Source organism: Zootoca vivipara, chromosome 9 (assembly GCF_965207765.1).
Source record: "Zootoca vivipara chromosome 9, rZooViv2.hap1.1, whole genome shotgun sequence".
NCBI lineage: Eukaryota > Metazoa > Chordata > Lepidosauria > Squamata > Lacertidae > Zootoca > Zootoca vivipara.
Window position 1 is genome coordinate 61,183,987 of NC_142592.1, and position 19,557 is coordinate 61,203,543.

The 19,557-nt window shown below is 45.6% G+C and overlaps 1 protein-coding gene across 8 annotated transcripts in view; it reads left to right on the top strand.

Moving 5' to 3' along the window:
- The window catches only part of ABCC9 (ATP binding cassette subfamily C member 9), a 79,900-nt gene extending 62,170 nt beyond the window's left edge, over positions 1–17,730 (top strand). For 4 of the 8 annotated variants that reach the window (XM_035127133.3, XM_035127136.3, XM_088676996.1 and 1 more), the window contains 10 exons: positions 1,119–1,226; positions 3,902–4,022; positions 5,059–5,189; positions 6,541–6,619; positions 8,598–8,706; positions 9,933–10,036; positions 10,709–10,842; positions 12,607–12,669; positions 14,242–14,413; positions 17,386–17,730. In XM_035127133.3, coding sequence (XP_034983024.1) covers positions 1,119–1,226; positions 3,902–4,022; positions 5,059–5,189; positions 6,541–6,619; positions 8,598–8,706; positions 9,933–10,036; positions 10,709–10,842; positions 12,607–12,669; positions 14,242–14,379 — 987 coding nt within the window. In that variant the 3' untranslated portion in view covers positions 14,380–14,413; positions 17,386–17,730. The remainder of the gene's footprint in view (positions 1–1,118; positions 1,227–3,901; positions 4,023–5,058; positions 5,190–6,540; positions 6,620–8,597; positions 8,707–9,932; positions 10,037–10,708; positions 10,843–12,606; positions 12,670–14,241; positions 14,414–17,385) is intronic. The other 4 variants (XM_035127134.3, XM_035127137.3, XM_060279190.2 and 1 more) reach the window with 1 other exon arrangement.
- The last annotated feature ends 1,827 nt before the right edge of the window (positions 17,731–19,557 follow it).

Sequence of the window (19,557 nt, forward strand, 5' to 3'; positions counted from 1 at the left end):
CTTTTTGCATCTGGACACTAGTCCTTTGTAAGGCAGGGTGAATGTTAAGCAAAGAAATGTGAATTCGGTGTATTGGATCCACTTAGAGCTTGAAAGGTTTTTTTTTTTTTTAAGAACTAGTTCTTGTTCCAGTTCAACGTGCCCCCAAAGGAGCTAGTTGCAGTTCACATTCTTTTTGTTTACAAAATGAACTAGTTGGGTTTGCATTCAGTTCACAGTTCAATTCAAGTTCATCCAAATCAGCTAATTTTGGGGGGGTCAGCTTTTCAAATGCGACAAGCCGCTGTGCTGAAGTATGTTGTTGTTGTTTAGTCGTTTAGTCGTGTCCGACTCTTCGTGACCCCATGGACCATAGCACGCCAGGCACTCCTGTCTTGCACTGCCTCCCACAGTTTGGTCAAACTCACGTTCGTAGCTTCAAGAACACTGTCCAACCATCTCGTCCTCTGTCGTCCCCTTCTCCTTGTGCCCTAGATCTTTCCCAATGTTAGGGTCTTTTCCAGGGAGTCTTCTCTTCTCATGAGGTGGCCAAAGTATTGGAGCCTCAGCTTCAGGATCTGTCCTTCCAGTGAGCACTCAGGGCTGATTTCCTTCAGAATGGATAGGTTTGATCTTCTTGCAGTCCATGGGACTCTCAAGAGTCTCCTCCAGCACCATAATTAAAAAGCATCAATTCTTCAGCCTTGTTTATGGTCCAGCTCTGGTACCCTGTCCCTAACCTAGCCCGTTTTAACGCCTCACCTTTACTGCCACTAAGCATTTGTTCAGAGCTATTCTCTCCTCTTCTTGCAGCTGCAGGCTTACACAGCCAGTCATCCAAAAGGAAGAGCCAAAACGCAAAAGGGCCATATCCTATTTCATGGCTGAGTTAGATCAGCCTCCCGTTGTGACAGCTACATTAGGTGCTGCTTTTTCTCTGCCCCCGTGTCCAACACGTTCAAAGTTGTTCAAAGTTCTACCCCAAAATGATCTTGATATATGTACAGTTCACCCAGCAATTATGGGACCTGCTTTCAGGTGTTGGTAGGGATTTTTGAACTAATTCAGTGAACTTTAATATAACTGAACTGTAGCATAAATCTGTCCCTCACCTTTTGTGTTTTGTTTTCTCTCTGCAGGATTATCTGGGCGCTTTCATTGTTCTCACTGCAGCTGTGGCTTCCATTTCTCCATATGATGGTCCAAAGTCTGGCCTTGTGGGCTTGGGTCTCCTCTATGCACTAACGGTACGTACAGAAGTTTACAGCACTTGGGCGCAGTTCATTTTGAAGCAAGCTGCATCAAATTGAACGAGGAGCTCTGCAAGAGCCAGTCGTGCCATCTTGCACAGATCCTGCTTGTTTTGGTGCACTTTGCACAGCAAAATCTGCCAGTGCCTTGCACACTCGGAAACCAATCCGCTGGGTTCACAGCCACCGTTAAAATATGTTATGTACTGAGCTGAATCATAGAACAATAGGATCCAGAATCAGCAGTCTGATTGGTCCGCAGGAGCCACCCAATCCAACTCCAGGTGGAAGTGAATCTGCAGCCTGATTGGCCTACAGGAGCAGCCAATCAGGCGGCTGGCAGAAGTGAATCTGCAACCTGATTGGCCTGCAGGAGCAGCCAATCAGGCTGCTGGCAGAAGTCAATTCCTGAAGTAGCCAATCACGCAAAGCCCATTGTGTAAATAATGTATATAAGCGGATGGTTTTGGGAAAAGGGCATTCTTCTTCTCTTCTTCTCCTTGATGACTAAGAGCTGAATAAAGAGCATGAAATTCACTCTCGGCTCCGAGTATATTTCATAAAAATAAAACCCGTACATGGTTCACTTCCCAACTCTCTCAATATTGACAGAAACAATCTTGCAAGTTATGGATCCAAGCCAGGGCCCAGGGAATTTGGAATGACTTGGAGCAGCTTCTGGCTTTATGAGCCAATTGGAAATAATCATAACAAAGTCACTGAGATTCCCAGGCCCTGAGTGCTCCCAAAGAAAGGAAGGGAAAAGTGCATACAAGGACTTCAGCCTTCCCAAATCCAGCTTTTGACAGGGGATCCACTTTACTGCCCTTTTAAAAACACAAAACAAAAACAAAAGCAAAATCTCATTTCATTTTCTAAAAAAAATCTCCATTTATTTCCTGAATTATTGTTGTAAGGAGCCTTTACAGGAAAAGCTCAGCTTGAAAGGCAGGCTAGATATTTATGTAAAAACCAACTAATGAAATTTTCCTCTCTTTCATAGTGGCACAGTCACTCACCCTTGCTGTACACTGAATTGTAGAGTTGGAAGCGACCCCCAAGGGTCTTCTAGTCCAACCCCCTGCAATGCCATACAGCAAAGGAAAAGCAGGTCCCTCCACAGCCTGAGGAATTTGCAGTCTAAATTTCGGCAGGGGGAAGAGATAGGAGGGAAGGGAGTGGAAAAGTTGGAGGAGGAAGGGATAATTTCTATCTCTTCTGAAAACTGCCTCAGCCCCTCCCATCCCAAGCCTGTAGCCCCTTCTTCTTCCTCTCTTTCTCCTTTAAATTTTATTTTTTTTATTTTGATGACGTAATAATCATAAATAAATAAAAATAAAAATGTGCAGCCCAACACCAAGACCATTCCATTGTAACTATCCAACATCCCAAAATTTCAACACCTCTTGTGATGGTTTGACCCCTTTCCATTTTAACAGTACAAACTCTATAAACACCTTCTCCTCAAAATCATTTCTCCTGCATATTCCCTTAATGGCACATGCTAATTTAACATTAATAGTTATATCCCACACCTCTTTATACCTTCTTCCATTTTATCTCCTGCTTGCCCCTTCCACTTCCTACCCTAGCTATAATAATTCGTGCAGCTGTCAATCAATTTGTGAGCAAGTCCTTCATAGCCTGCGAACCTTCCACCCCAAGTCCCTGCTTCGTGTTATAGCCTTGCACACCTGCCCATCATAGCTGCCAAGTCTCCCGTATTCCCCGGGAAATCCCCGCTTTTCTAGCTGTTCCTAGTTGAAAAAAACGGATTTTTTTTGTTTTTTCCTGGTTTAGTCTGGCACGGCGGCCATTTTGGAACTGGGCGGAGCATGCTGAGAAGCGACTTTTGATGCTGCTCTGCCCACTTCCAAAATGGCTGCAGTGCGACTTCTGGCGCGGTGGCCATTTTGGAACTGGGCAAAGCAGCACCAAAAAGTCACTTCTCAGCATGCTCCGCCCAGTTCCAAAATGGCAGCAGTGCTACTTCCGGTCTGCTACATCTGGTCCGGTCCCTTATTTCTCCCACAGGAACTTGGCAGGTATGCTGCCCAGGTGTACAAGAGCCAGGAGCAGCAGCAGACTCTGTTCAACCTCATGCTGGAGAATGGTGCTTAGACAGCTTGTGAATGGCCATTGGTGACACCTGAATCAAGCCACTGTACACAGAGTGCTATGACGTTATACTTGTAAATGTTTCTATGCTATTATTTTTTATTACATTTATCTACTGTCCTTCCCCACAAGATCTCAGGGTGGCTCACAGAATAAAATACACGGTTTTTAATTGTTTTTACATGCTTTTAATAGGTTTTCAATTTTTGTTTTGAATTGTATTGTTTAAGCATTTGGATGTTTGCTAGCCCTTTAGGAGCCAGTACACAAATTTAACTAGTAACAATAGTCAGAGTAAACCCAATGATATAAATCTGCACACAAGTCCAGCAGTTTCATTGGTTCTGCTTATCCGGCTACCGTTTTAAAACGACAACTTTGTCAGCGCTGTTCTAACTTTCAAAAACGACTCATGAATGAATGAAGCCTCACTCCGTCACATTGTACAACCAGCAGCCTGTTTCCATCCCCTGAAACAGCTACAAAGAGATGCCACCATCTTCATCCCCATCCCCCCATCCCCCACGTCCCATTATCCTATTGTATCATTTCAGATCACCAATTATTTGAACTGGGTGGTAAGAAACCTGGCTGACTTAGAAGTGCAAATGGGTGCGGTGAAGAAAGTGAACAGTTTTCTCAACATGGAGTCAGAGAACTACGAAGGAACCATGGGTATGTCAAAATGCTCACGGTCCTGTTATTCATGCCTGCTGCCCTCACTTCTGCCCCATAGATACATTCGCTATAACTTCTGAAAGAGCACACATCTGTAAAAACTATGTGAACTGGCTTTGTTTGTGTGATCAGGAACCTGAGTTGATTGCCAACAGTTTTCCAGTTCTTTCCTACATTTGTAGGCTCTTTCAAAGGTTATGCTCAGAAGGTGGAGCAGTCGGTGTGGTCCTCCTATTTCTTGATTCACTCATAAATAAGTGATACCCAACTAAGGATATTGACAAGCTGGAACGTGTGCGGAGGAGGGCAACCAAGATGACCCAGGGTCTGGAAATCAAGCTTTTTGAGGAACGGTTGAGGGAGCTGGGTATGTTTAGACTGGAAAAGACGAGACTGGGAGGATCAGATATCTCAAGGGCTGTCACGTGAAAGATGGAGCAAGCTTATTTTCTCCTGCCCCAGAGGGTAGGACCCAGACTAACGGCTTCAAGTTACAAGAAAGGAGATTCCGACTAAACACCAGAACTTTCTGACAGTAAGAGCTGTTTGACAGTGGAATGGTCTCCCCCGGGGAGGTTCTTTCCTTGGAAGTTCTGAAGCAGAGGTTGGATGGCCATCTGTCATGGATGCTTTAGTTGAGATTCCTGCATTGCAAGGGTTGGACCAGATGTCCCTGGGGGGCCCTTCCATCTCTACAATTCTATGATTCTAAATCAGCATCCTGGTAGACCTACTGAAATGAAGTCTATTGATTTTAGTTGGTTTTCTTTGACTATGACTTGGATATCACCTAATGTATACAGTCTTAACACTGCCGTTCTATCTTAAGATGAAGCATAACTGAGTCAAGAGCCTCTAATCCAGCTGGAGGCTCTCTGGTTGTACATTTTGCTCATCTTTCATTTAGTTGAATGTCTTTATCTTGTACATGCATACGAGCCAGGGAACAAAACAATATTGCGCTTGCGTGCTAACTGATCGCATAGATAAGGCTTCCAAGCACTGACGGTCAACAACTTCATTCATTTTCCAGATATTTCTCAGGTCCCCAAAGACTGGCCGCAAGAAGGAGAAATCAAGATTGAAAATCTGTGCGTCCGATATGAAAACAACCTGAAGCCTGTTCTCAAGCACGTCAAAGCTTACATAAAACCGGGCCAGAAGGTTTCATAAATTTATTTATTTATTAAATTTTTATGCCACCTTTCACCCAAGAATCTCAGGGTGAATTACAGTATTCAGGCTTAAATAATTTTACTCACTTTCTTACCATAAAGCTAATGAAGGATGGGAGATAGATAGGTAGGTACAGTGGTACCTCGGTTTATGAACACAATTGGTTCCGGACGTCTGTTCATAAACTGAAGCGTTCATAAACTGAAGCGAACTTTCCCATTGAAAGTAATGGAAAGTGGATTAATCCGTTCCAGACGGGTCCGCGGAGTACTCATCCTAAAGTGTACTTAACCCGAAGCATGGGTGTAATTGGTTCCGGAAGTCTGTTCATAAACTGAAGCGTTCATAAACTGAAAATAACTTTCCCATTGAAAGTAATGGAAAGTGAATTAATCCCTTCCAGATGGGTCCGCAGCGTTCGTAAACCGAAAATTCATAAACCGAGGTGTTCGTAAACCGAGGTTCCACTGTATAAGTAACTGTAAAAAGGGCATGTGGGTGGCTGTCCACTTTTCTCCCAAACCGCTTGAAAATTTGACGTTCAAATTTTGACACAACGTCCAAAACGAATATGAGAGTGACCATATACAAGTTGTGTAGACAGATGTCACACCTGGGCCATGTAAAAAAACCCAAACCCCGTGTTCCAGAACTCACAAATCACCCTCAAGAGATTTGGTCAGTCACAGGGATGAGCCGGGGTGGGGGGAGGGACAGAATAGCTCATGGGTTGGGACAGGGTGGGGGCAGTCACAAGGATAAGGTGGGGCTGGAGGGAGGGGGCAGGATAGCTCATGGGTCGGAACAGGATGGGGGCAGTCACAGGGATGAGCCACAGCAATGCGTGGCAGGGCCAGCTAGAGTATATGTGTGTGTGTGTGTGTGTGTGTGTGTGTGTGTGTGTGTGTGTACGACAATTTTAAATAGGCCCCAAACCCTACCGGTAGCTAACTCAAGGAATTAAATCCAACCAACCAATTCCTTTCTTGAATAGGAATATACCTACTTAACTTGGCCTATTGCTGTATACTGGCCAAGAGTGGTTCATAATTCATTCAGTTCAAACAAGTCTTGAAAAATCTGGATTATCTTCCAAACTTTGATGGAACTTAATTTAACGCTACCCCATATCTGTCTCTTGCCGAGTGTCTACAACCACTCCATTGCCAAAGCTCAGCTTAAAACTCAACATGCATGAAGTGTTTCTCCATCTCTGGTAATTAAAGAAAAAACATCATGGACTTTTTTGGGGAGGGGTGTGTGGATTTGCTCGCTGTGGTCTCCTCCCCCAACCCTCCAGTGATGCTCAAGAAATGCCACAACGAACCTTCTCTTTCAGGTTGGGATTTGCGGTCGCACTGGCAGCGGAAAATCATCATTGTCCTTGGCCTTCTTTAGAATGGTAGACATATTTGATGGTGAGTACCTGGTCGCTTCTTCTTATAGGTTTGTGCCACCTGTGAATTACCAAACCAAATGCAACTAAGCAGCCATAGAGCCATAGAACTGTAGAGTTGGAAGGGACCCTGAGGGTCATCTAGTCCAACCCCTGCAGTGGACCATAGTTGTTGTTGTTGTTGTTTAGTCGTTTAGTCGTGTCTGACTCTTCGTGACCCCATGGACCAGAGCACGCCAGGCACTCCTGTCTTCCACTGTCTCCCGCAGTTTGGTCAGACTCATGTCTGTAGCTTTGAGAACACGGTCCAACCATCTCATCCTCTGTCGTCCCCTTCTCCTTGTGCCCTAGATCTTTCCCAATGTCAGGGTCTTTTCCAGGGAGTCTTCTCTTCTCATGAGGTGGCCAAAGTATTGGAGCCTCAGCTTCACGATCTGTCCTTCCAGTGAGCACTCAGGGCTGATTTCCTTCAGAATGGATAGGTTTGATCTTCTTGCAGTCCATGGGACTCTCAAGAGTCTCCTCCAGCATCATAATTCAAAAGCATCAATTCTTTGGGCGATCAGCCTTCTTTGTGGTCCAGCTCTGGTACCCCGTCCCTAACCTAGCCCGTTTTAACGCCTCACCTTTACTGCCACTAAGCTATTCTCTCCTCTTCTTGCAGCTGCAGGCTTACACAGCCAGTCATCCAAAAGGAAGAGCCAAAACGCAAAAGGGCCATATCCTATTTCATGGCTGAGTTAGATCAGCCTCCCGTTGTGACAGCTACATTAGGTGCTGCTTTTTCTCTGCCCCCGTGTCCAACACGTTGTAAATTATCCCGTCAGTGGCGTCGTTAATCATGTGCCGTGGAATCAAAATATTTCCTTTATGGGAAGAACAAAAGAGAATGGAAGAAAGGAGGGGAGCAAAGGAGTGGGGGGGTCAGTCAGGCTGGGTCGGATCAGTAAGGGGTAGGTGCCTCTATAGGCTGACCAAGAATCTGGATCTAGAGGTGACCCACACATTTTCCTTAGGGCCACCCCCCACACTGGTATGTTCATTTAGGGCTGATGGATAGCTATGTTTGGTCTAGTAGGGCTTAGCTGAAGATTTAAGAAGCAAGCTAGTTGATCAGAAAAGACCTTGTATTGCAGGCTCATGAGTCATGATATTATGACTCTAAAAAGTACACTCTTTCAAGTGCAAGCAACGAAATACATTTCGGCTACTTCAGTGCCTTGCAGTATTCAGCGTGTTCCCAGCCAACATGTTTGCTGCCTCCTCCTATTAAGTGCCCCTATTACTACTACTGGTTAATTAATCAATTGCTGCTTTATATTTCTAGCGCTCTTGTACACCTGTCATTTGGGCTTGGGGTTCAAAGTTATTTCACTTACATCAGAAAGGACAAAAGGAATGGAGATATAAGTGTATGCAGTTCCTGGGATGTGCAGCTGGGAATGGCAGATGAGAATAAACATTGTGTTTGAACTGGAGAGTGATGAATCTATGAAGCAGCAGCATCAGGAAAGATCTGTGTTCTAAACTCTGCCTAGGTAAAACCCAGCTAGCAACACCCCCTCACTCTAGAGCTGACCCTTGCCTAGCTTGGTGTCTCTCCAAATGCTTTGGACTCCAACTCCCATGAGCCCCCACCAGCATGCCAAATGGTCGAGGGTGATGTGAGTTGTAGTCCAAAATGTCTGGAGAGCACCGATTTCGGGGAAGGCTCCTGTATAGTCTGAGGCAGAACAGAAAATGAGGCCATGCAGGTGCAGTCACTAGCCCAAGAAAACTTTAGTGGTCAAGTATATTACTTCAAAACATGATAACACCAAGCCTGCTGCATTGCCACCCCCTCCCCTGCTCATTTCTCTGAGTAGGACCCTAGACCTCTGTCCCCAAAGCATTGCCCTATGACCCAACAGACATTTCGGGTTGTTTACAGGTGCCTTTCTGTAGGCTTTATTTACATCATTGAGCACCTCACCTGCTGTGTTTTCTGTTGTTCCAAACAGGCAAGATTGTGATCGATGGGATCGACATTTCAAAGATGCCCCTGGATATGTTGCGCTCGAGGCTATCCATAATCCTGCAGGATCCCATTTTATTTAGCGGTTCCATTCGGTAAGGGCAAACACCTCCTCTTGCAGCTCCCTTGGCTGGTCAACTGCAGTGTTGCTGTGCGCCCAGAATTTTGCATAGTGGTGATTTCAGAGAATGTTGGCGCAATCTTTGGGACTCATCTAAGTCTTCCCCAAGCACAGCTAGGGCAGCTGTTGCCTTTGAACCTTTTCACTTGTGGATTTGACCACCAAACAGGCATGTGCAAAGCACAGTTGCAAACCAGCTCAGAATTGCTTGGAACATACCACTCATGCCCTGGATCAGGATACCTAATACCTAAAAGTTCCCCTACCTGGCGATGCTCAGTGAGAAAGCAAAGTTTATCCATCTATTTCAGGCCAGTCCTAATAACTGGAACTGTGGTCCTTAAATCAGGAAGTGTTCCCCATATGCACTCGCCTAAGATTCTGAGTCTCCTATTGTGACTCACTTTCCTCAGAGACTGTGACAGACTGATGGAACATCAGTTGTGGTGGTCTTGGAGATATTTACGTCTGCCTAAATGCTGTTGATGGAGATGGGAGAGAGGACGTCCCAAAGTCTGGTTCTCACAACCTGAAAAAAGAAGCAATGCACGTACTTTTGTAAACTAAGAAAATCTTTAATAAAAATTATTAAAAGGAAAACAACAACAGCAACAAATGTATAATGAACAAAATCTGTGCCAAATACAAATTACTTGGGAGGGAGTTAGAATTTGGTTCTTTGGGCACAAAATATGTTTATTTTGTTGGAGAATATGAATGATCTTGTGTCATACTCTCCACATTGATATATGTTCTCAGACTGGCATAGGGCAGGAGGAAGAGAGGCTAGCCCCCACTGCTAGCCCACAGCAGCAGATAGGAAATGTTTAATGCCTTTGGATAGGTTTACATTGGGCTTCATGTTTGCTTGTGTCCTTCCCTGCTAATTCTCTCGCTCTGGGAAGAATGTGCCATGTGAATGAGGAGATTCAAATAAAAAGGGCACTAGTATATGGTCTGAGGTCGCATGAGGCCACCACTTTGCTGAAGCTAAGCAGGTCTGGGTCTGGAACCCATTATCACACATCCAGATCTATGACGGAAGAACGACAGGAAAGAAATGTAACAAAATAAGCATGTGCTCACTGAACGGATGAGCAGTCCAGTCATGATTCAACTAGGCAATGTACTGCATTTGATGAGGGTGCACAAAACATCCAGCAACAACCTCTGAGCATTTCTACATCTCCCTTTCTTTAGCTTTAACTTGGATCCAGAGTGCAAATGTACAGATGATACGCTTTGGGAAGCTCTGGAGATTGCCCAGTTGAAGAACATGGTCAAGTCATTGCCAGGAGGTCTAGGTGTGTATATCGGGGGGCGGATGCAATACTAGTTTGCCCCTATCAACACATGCAATTAAAAACAAGAGTCCAGCCTGCAGTGGAATCATTTGGCTGCTTGATGCTTCAGAGAGCCGTTCCACAAGTTATGTTGGCAACAACTCTGGGTTTGTGGTCAGGTGCATACTTGATAAGGAGCTGCACCCAATCCTGGCCCTCTGCATGATCCATGTGCCTGCCGTCTTTTGTTTGTTCTATTCACACGTTACTTTTGGGGGGTGCACACTTTAAAAAATCTGCCCCATGTAGAGCGCATTGCAGTAGTCCAAGAGGGAGATAACCAGAGCATGCACCACTCTGGCGAGACAGTCCATGGGCAGATAGGGTCTCAGCCTGTGTACCAGATGGAGCTGGTAGACAGCCGCCCTGGGTACAGAATTAACCTGCGCCTCCATGGACAGCTGTGAGTCCAAAATGGGCACCAGGGCTGTGTTTCTGGTGCTTTAGGACAGATATTATGGAGAGACAGAATTTCATGTCGTTGATGTACCAATGGCACCTTGCTCCAAAACTCCTCCTTACTGCTCCCTGTGGAATCCCATAGCCTGTTGGCAAGAGGCTTGCCTGGTGATAAATGGCAGCTGGAGACAGGTGTAGAAATTCTAATTATTGCCTCCTCGTGCTCCCATCCAGATGCTATAGTAACTGAAGGAGGAGAGAACTTCAGCGTAGGCCAGCGGCAGCTCTTCTGCTTGGCTAGAGCCTTTGTACGCAAGAGCAGCATCCTCATCATGGACGAAGCCACAGCATCCATCGATATGGCCACAGTGAGTAAACCACTGCCTCCTGTTTGCATTTTTCTTAAGGAAAGGGGAACCGATTTCAGGTCATGGGCTGCATCGCTTTCTGGACAGACATCTGCAGCCAACATGCCAAATGTGGATGACACCAGACAAAAGCAGGAAGAGCAAGGAATGCAATTCATTTATTTTTTTACCTTTAGCCAAGACTGAAAAAGATGACCCTGTTCACCTGGTTCCACCCATTCAGAGGACTTTCTTCTTTGGTTTACATCAGGGGTGGTGAACCCTTTTCACCTTGAGGACCACATTCTTTTCTGAAGTAGCTTCTGAGGGCCACATGCCAGAGGTGGACAGGGTCAGAGGGAAACATGGGCAGAGAAGCAAATGTACATTGTACCTTCACACACCAGGCTAGTTTCTACCCACATTCACACTATCTCCCATCCAGGCAAGCCAGATTCATGATCAGAGTTCAAGGACACATTGCAGCCAGGCAAAAACACTCAAGTCGGGTGCCAAGCATCATGGGTGAGGGGTGTGGCCTGGGGAAAGAGGGTGTGGCTGAGGAGGAGGACCGTGCCTGGGGACCATTCTGTGGTCCAGGCAGAGAAGCTTGGAGGGCTACCTTTGATCCCCACGCCTTAGGTTCCCCACCCCAGCACTACCCCAACTGACACATTTTTGTTCCTCCATGTTCTCCATGTAGAAGGAGATCATGGAACATTACATTAATATACAAAACTCAGACCAATCTGCTCAAGAGTCAGGTGCTGAACCATTGCAGCGGAGGTCTTACCACCACTTTGTACAGAATTCCTTCCAGGTCAGAAGTGGTGCTTTGCCCTGATGCATAGCTGCCAAGTTATCCCTTTTTTTAAGGGATTTTCCCTTATGCTGAATAGGCTTCCTCGTGAGAAAAGGGAAAACTTGGCAGCTATGCCCTGATGACCTCACAACCCAATTAGAGGGTCTATCCCCCAAAGAGCTTGGTCAGGGAAAGTCCAGCCCCTGCCTTAATGGGAGATGTTGGACACGGTTGCTTTAGGAAATGTGGGGAGGGAGAAGATCTTGTTTCATTGTCTCACTGGGTTCCTTACACCCCTCTGTTTCAATGGGATCGGTGGTTCCTAAGCATTTTTTCCCTAAGTAGGACTGTTATGGAGACTTTATCTTTGTCAACACACCTTTGATTCCAACATCCAGTGCTTTTTCCCCTTAAAAATGTTTAGGGGTACTCTCATTTTGACACAGAAAAAACCACCATTTTGTAGGTCAGATTGGGAAAAATAAATACAGTGGTATCTCTACTTACGTTCACCTCCGGTTACGTATTTTTCCGGGTTTTGCCACGCACGCATGCGCAGAAATGCTCTACGCATCGCACACATGCACAGAAACGGTACCTCCGGATACACACATCTCAGGATCCGACCGGAGCTCTGGAATGGATCCTGTGCGCAACCAGAGGTACCACTGACAGTAAATGGACAAAATGTTTAGGGGTATGCATACCCCTGCGTACCCCCAGAAAAAAGCACTGCCAACATCCAACCCAGGTCACATTTATACAGGCAGTGAGTGACCCACATGGGTGATTGCGATGCAAATGTATGGGTGACTGGGTGATTTTTATGGGTCAGGTTTACTCAATATTTAACCACAAGCCATGCAAGACCCGGCCCCATGAGCTTCTGTAGGTGTGGTCAAAACCCATTCATGCAAAAAGCTTACTGTGCAGAGCTCCACTCCTGTGGTCATTACGTGACTGTTGCGTCTCTCATTTGCCAGGAGAACATTTTGCAGAAGGTTGTGATGACTGCCTTCGCTGACCGCACAGTGGTGACAATAGCTGTAAGTACGCCATTCTGCAGTGGACCTCCTTTCCGCATTTCCCTAGTGGATGATAAACTTGGTCTGCTGGAAACAATGTCCTGAAACACCATATACAGAAGCAAAAAGAAGCTCATGATGGGCCTGCATTCACCTCTCCCGCCCCTCCTCAATCTCTGTTTCATATGTCAAGACAAGCCAGGCTTCTCAGAAAGCACGGCTAAACCTTGCAGAAGTCCTCCTCCACCTCTTCTGAAGACTTCTGTGTACTTTCTCAAAATCCTGGCTTGTGTCTATGTCCAAACCAGAGATAGTGGTTTAAAACAAACTCTGGTCTTTTTTTTTAAAGCAAGCTGACTTCAAACCATGGTTTATGAAGCTGGCCTGTTTCACTAACCAAGGTTTGTTGTAAACCATGACTTCTGCTTCATACATAAAGACAAGACAGGATACTGTGAATGTGAAATCAAAAGCATTGGGAATCCTTCACCCAACCATGTAGGAGGAGGGAAATTGAGAAGCATATGAGCCAAGTCATTTTGGGGCCTTTTCCCAGTTCATGCGTGTAGTGCTTAACCATGGTTTTGTGTTACATTCAGACACTGCCGGTATTAGATGAAATCCCAAGTTGACACCACTCCAGAATTTTGAGTGGAATCCATAGAAGGAGGCCTTTCCCATCTAGGAAATGGCAAATCCTGGGTGCAGATAGTCATGTGTGATGATGGAAATAATAATAATAATAATAATAATAATAATAATAATAATAATAATAATAATAATAATAATTTATTACTTATACCCCGCCCATCTGGCTGGGTTTCCCCAGCACTCTGGGCGGCTTCCAACAAGAGATTAAAAATACATTAAAACATCAGTCATTAAAAACTTCCCTAAACCGGGCTGCCTTCAGATGTCTTCTAAAAGTCGGATACTTGTTTATTTCCTTGACATCTGACGGGAGGGCATTCCACAGGGTGGGCACCACTACTGAGAAGACCCTCTGCCTGGTTCCCTGTAACTTCGCTTCTCACAGGGAGGGAACCTCCAGAAGGCCCTTGGAGCTGGACCTCAGTGTCCCGGCAGAATGATGGGGGTTGGAGACGCTCCTTCAGGTATACTGGGCCAAGGCCATTTAGGGCTTTAAAGGTCAGCACCAAGACTTTGAATTACCTGTGACAAGGCTTTTTTCCCCAGCCGGAACGCACCAGAACTCAGTTCCAGCCCCTCTTGGGTGGGTGGCATTGCCATTAAAAGAGAACAAGGGAGGTGTTCATGGGGAGTTCTGGCTTCTCTTTGTCACTGAATTTGGAACGACCTGATAAATGAGGCATTATGGCGTGTATTCGGGGCAATAATACCCATTCAGTAAACGGAAGAAGGTAATTGTGGGAGTGAATAAGTACTGCTTTAGTGGGTTCTTATATAGATCACCATGCTGGTTTCAATCCTGGCATATTTACTTTACATGCTCCTTTCCTCTCAATAAAGATCTCTGTCTGTATTTATTCTAAGCTTTCCTGTTCTTTGCATGGCATTCCCTTTCTGTTATTTTTCCTTTCCTTTCCTTTGCTTTCCTTTCCTTCCTTCCAGCACCGGGTCTCTCAAATCCTAGATGCAGACCTCGTCTTAGTCTTCTCTGAAGGCGATCTCGTCGAGTGTGACACGGCAGCCAATCTTCTCCTCAAAGAGGAAGGCCTTTTCACCACTTTGGTGAAGACAAACAAATAGATACTCTTGACCCAGGATTCCTGAAAGATGTTCGGTATTAATTCACTCGGTCCTGTATGGTCCTGTTCTTCATTCAGTCTCTGAACAGTCAATCACAGTAGTGTTGGCGGGGGGCGGGGCAGTTTTGACCTGGGGCATTCTGACACTTGAGATCCAAAGGTTTTTACAGTAGGGCAGAATTTATTCCTGTATTAAATGTGGAGGCCTGCCTCACTCTTCCAAAACAAAAAGAGAGGTGCAGGCTTATTTTCTTGAATAGCTGCTACAACCAAGCCCTAAATAGTGTGAGGGCTGCCCACCTAGGAAAACACCACTTCTTCCCATATAAAGTTAACCCCACCACCATTCTGCAATTTGAGATCAGATAAGGAGGCCCTTCTGCAGGTGCCAACATTTATGAATTGCAGGCTGGCGTCCATGCACAGAAGAACCTTTTTTTAAATGTAATTGCTCTCCAGAGCATTGGAACACCAAAGATAATTCGCTTTTCTCACTTTTTCCATTCTATAGCAAGCAAGCCAAGAGAGTCCTTTTCCTCTGAGCATGTGAGGAATAATTTCTCTACTGCAACTAGGTCTATTACAGTTTATTTTAACAGTGCTTTGTGCCTTTTTGTTATTTTTGTTTTGAATTTGTAGCATACAAATTTTAGATACAGTGGTACCTCGGGTTACAAACACTTCAGGTTACAGACCCCCCTAACCCAGAAATAGTACCTCGGGTTAAGAACTTTGCTTCAGGATGAGAACAGCAGTGCGGCAGCAGTGGGAGGCCCCATTAGCTAAAGTGGTACCTCAGGTTAAGAACAGTTTCAGGTTAAGAATGGACCTCCAGAACGAATTAAGTTCTTAACCAGAGGTTCCACTGTATCTTTGAGGTGGGTTGTAGGTGTTTTGTGTGGATTATGTTTTTTTAAGAAAAGCTGCCTATGAATTTAATTATATGTGTGAACAGATAACTCATCATCCAAGTGTGGATTCTTATGTAGCAAAAGAAGTGGATCATCGTTGTGCAGGGAGGGGTGTATCAACAAGCTTGGGGGAACCCCAAGATTTAAAGAAATTAAAAAAGGAACTTCAAAGGAAAGACTCTAAGGGGGCAGGAAGGCAAAGCCCAAACAAAACAGTCCAAAGAGGTCTGAGCAGAGACTGTGAAGTATCTATGGCAAAGAGAAGGGGTGGAGAACAAGGGGGGATTGGAATGGAGTATCCCAAAACAGGGCTGGCTGGCTTGAACCCTGAAGAGGAACGCTCTGCTCTGCAACTGAGATGTCTCAGTTGGTAGACCATGAGACTCTCATTCTCAGAGTTGTGGGTTTGAGTCCCATGTTGGGTGGAAGATCCCTACATTGCAGGAGGTGACCCCCGTGCTCCCTTCCAAGTCTACAGTTCTATGATTCTATGATTTTGTAGCAGTTCCCACGACAGGGTATTCCAGCATTCTCCTTTGGGACTCGGAGATGGGATCCTGCATTCCGCAAGGCAGTGTCAATGTGTCGGGAATTTCCCTGCCCCTGTCAGCTATATATCCCCAGAGAATCACAATGTGCTCTTTACTCATTCCCTTGGAATGATGCCACTGGTCAGATATGGAAACAGGATGCCTTAGATGTACATCTTTCTTTCTTTTTTAAAAAAAGGTACTGTATTTTTCCGTGTATAAGATGCCCCCATGTATAAGACGCCCCCTATCTTTTTAAACCCAAAATTAAGAAATTAAGTTGTTTAGCTTTTTGGGGGGTGGGTGGAGGAGGTCACTTCTGCCAATCACTCACCTGCCTGCCCGCCACTGCCGATCGCTTGCCCCAGCCACTGCTGATCGCACACCTCACCGCAGCCGCCAATTTTCTGCCCTCTCGCCGCCACCAACAGCCCACCCACCCACTTGCTGCAGCCACCAATCGCCTGCCCAATTGCCGCAGCCACAGCCAATCGCCAGCAGGCCTTGCCGCAGCCACCAATCACCTGCCCAATCGCTGCTGCCCATCTCCTGCTTGCTTGCTGCTGCTATTAACCACACGTCCCCTCTCTGCAATCACTATCCGTGTATAACAGGCTTCCTCCACCTCGGCCCACCAGATGTTTTGAGACTACAACTCCCATCATCCCTGACCACTGGTCCTGCTAGCTAGGGATCATGGGAGTTGTAGGCCAAAAAAGACCTGGAGGGCCGAGGTTGAGGAAGTCTGGTGTATAATATGACACCCAATTTTTGCCTTTTTTTAAAAAAGCAAAAGGCATTGTTTTATACACAGAAAAATACAGTAATTTCTGATTTGGTCAGCAGCAAGCCCTCTCTTCAAACCCCAGCTCAGCTTTTGCTGTTGTGGCTGCTGCTGATCCACAGGTTACACACACTCTTAAATAATAATAATAATAATAATAATAATAATAATAATAATAATAATAATAATAATAATAATATATTATTTATACCCCGCCCATCTGGCTGGGTTTCCCCAGCCACTCTGGGCGGCTCCCAACAGAATATTAAAAACACGATAAACATTTAAGACTTCCCTAAACAGGGCTGCCTTTAGATGTCTTCTAAAAGTCTGATAGTTGTTTATTTCCTTGACATCTGATGGGAGGGAACCGCCAGAAGGCCCTCGGAGCTGGACCTCAGTGTCTGAGCTCAATGATAGGGGTGCAGATGCTCCTTCAGGTATACTGGGATTTCATTGCCACTATTTTTTTTCCATAAAAAAGAAATATGTGCTGTGTCTTTTGCAGTGAAGTCTGTTTTCCTTCAGGTTTCCCCAGCTACTCTGGGCGGCTTCCAACAGAAAAATGAAATAAAATAATCTATTAAACATTAAAAGCTTCCTTAAACAGGGCTGCCTTAATATGTGGCTCAGCCGCAGTGTGTTTTAGATGGGGAGCAGTTTGGGGGTCCTCCACCATGCTGCTTGCAAATAATGCTGCTGGTCCAATAATTGTACGAACTCAGATCTAGAAGATGCCTGGTAGGGAAATGAAATAATTTAGATATGTCTTTTAATTGTAGCACCGGGTCCACACCATCCTGACCGCAGACCTGGTCATTGTGATGAAGCGAGGGGTCATTTTGGAATACGACACACCCGAGAATCTGCTGGCTCAGGAAGACGGCATCTTTGCATCCTTTGTTCGGGCTGACATGTGAAAGGGCTGGGGGGAAATGCATGCCATTGGCTTTTCTAATGCCTGAGTTTTTAACGAATGAGGGAAAAACGTATATGTATATTTTCTACACACTGTAGCATCACTGCAGACTTTGTCAAGGATTTTTGCATCTGTCTAATTTTTATAAAACCGAAACCTGTTATGTACGCTGACTTCAGTGCAATAAATTCTTCTTCACAAAACGCTAGGCAATCCTCCTTTGTATTTCCTTAGCAATTCGATCCCTTGGCATGGAGAGAGCTGGCAATTTCTTGGAGTACTTCGAGTTGAAATGTTCCCCTTTTTTGGTGCGCGAAAGGATTTACAGCGCTGGGAATGGTAGCTGAATTCCTGGGTGGACTTTGCAGATGGAGAACGGTCCCAATCATTTTCCTCTGGGGGAGAAGAGAAGGAATGGGTAAAATCCGATTTCATGCATGCTTCCTCAGAAGTAAGGTTCAGTATAGCCGTGTGCTTAGGATCTGTACTAACAAACCCAACTCTGGGCGGCTTCCAACAGAATATTAAAAACACGATAAACATTTAAAACTTCCCTAAACAGGGCTGCCTTTAGATGTCTTCTAAAAGTCTGATAGTTGTTTATTTCCTTGACAGCTGATGGGAGGGAACCGCCAGAAGGCCCTCGGAGCTGGACCTCAGTGTCTGGGCTGAATGATAGGGGTGGAGATGCTCCTTCAGGTATACTGGGATTTCATTGCCACTATTTTTTATATACAAAAAAGAAATATGTGCTGTGTCTTTTGCAGTGAAGTCTATTTTCCTTCAGACAAAGTCCCAACCTGAACAGGAAGTCTTTACAGCAGCTAGTCTGTGTGTAGACAAAATTATTCCAGTACCTATGAACCCCATACTACCTAAAGCAGGGAGGGGAGAGCCCATTGTCTCCACATGCTGTTGAACTCCAAACCCCATCAGCCTGAGTCAGCATGGCCAGGGGCGTACCGAGGATAAAAATTAGGGGGGGGCAAGGGGCAGGGCAAGGGGTGGGAGGGGAGGGGCCACAGCGGGAATGTGGGCGGGGCTACATTGCCTGCACCGCCCAGGTCTTCCAAGGAGGCGGCCCCAGGCTCCTGCTCCCGGCGCGAAGCTCCAGAGGCGCACGGGGAACGCGAGCCTGTGGCTGCCTCCTCCGCTTACGCTCCCCGCTCCTGCTTAGCGCTCCTCCACCTACGCTTCGCGCCGGGAGCGGGAACCTGGGGCTGCCACGCCTGCGCCCCTCAGCCTTTTGCTTCTGGGGGGGCAATTGCCCCCACCTGCCCCCCTGCCTACGCCCATGAGCATGGCCAAAGGTCAGGGATGTAGCTCAGCTGTGGAAGCCACTGTGTTGGCTATCCCTGCAAGCATGTATCTCTGGCGGCTCACTGCCCAGCACCTCCTGATGATTGTATGCAATTTCCCCCCTATATTTTGGCAAAGCCTATTTCCCCTAACCTTATTTGTTTTGTAAAATTTATACGCCGCCTGATTGCAAAAGAAAACCTCAAAGGAGTTTGCAAAATGATAAAACCATATAACCAGGAAACCTTTGTAATGCATTAAAACACAAGAGGTTAAAATAACAAAAACAGATTAAAATTGACACCAGCATTTCTATGCCTCTGGTTAGGTTTGCTTAGACGAGAATGCTTTTAGCAGGTGCCGAAAAGAGTAAAGTGAAGGTGCCTGCTTGATCTCAATAGGCAGGGAGTTCCAAAGGTTTTACAAATGTGGAAGGGGTATTATGTGGCATCTGTAGCTGTGCCAAATTCACCAACTGAAGCAGTCGAGTGAGGCATTTTTGTATGTCGTTACTGTGGATATTTGCATTCATATGCACACTTCACAACGGTATATGCATTTTTGAACATATCAGTTGGTTGGAGAACGGCATTGGAGGAATGCAAATTCTGAAGGCTGCATTTCAGTTCAAATGTTGTTTGGCAAAGCGTGAATTAAGTAGGTATGCATTTAAATACTGAATGGAAATTACACCGCCCACCCCAATGCCTAGGAGCTACAAAACGGCTATGGGTAA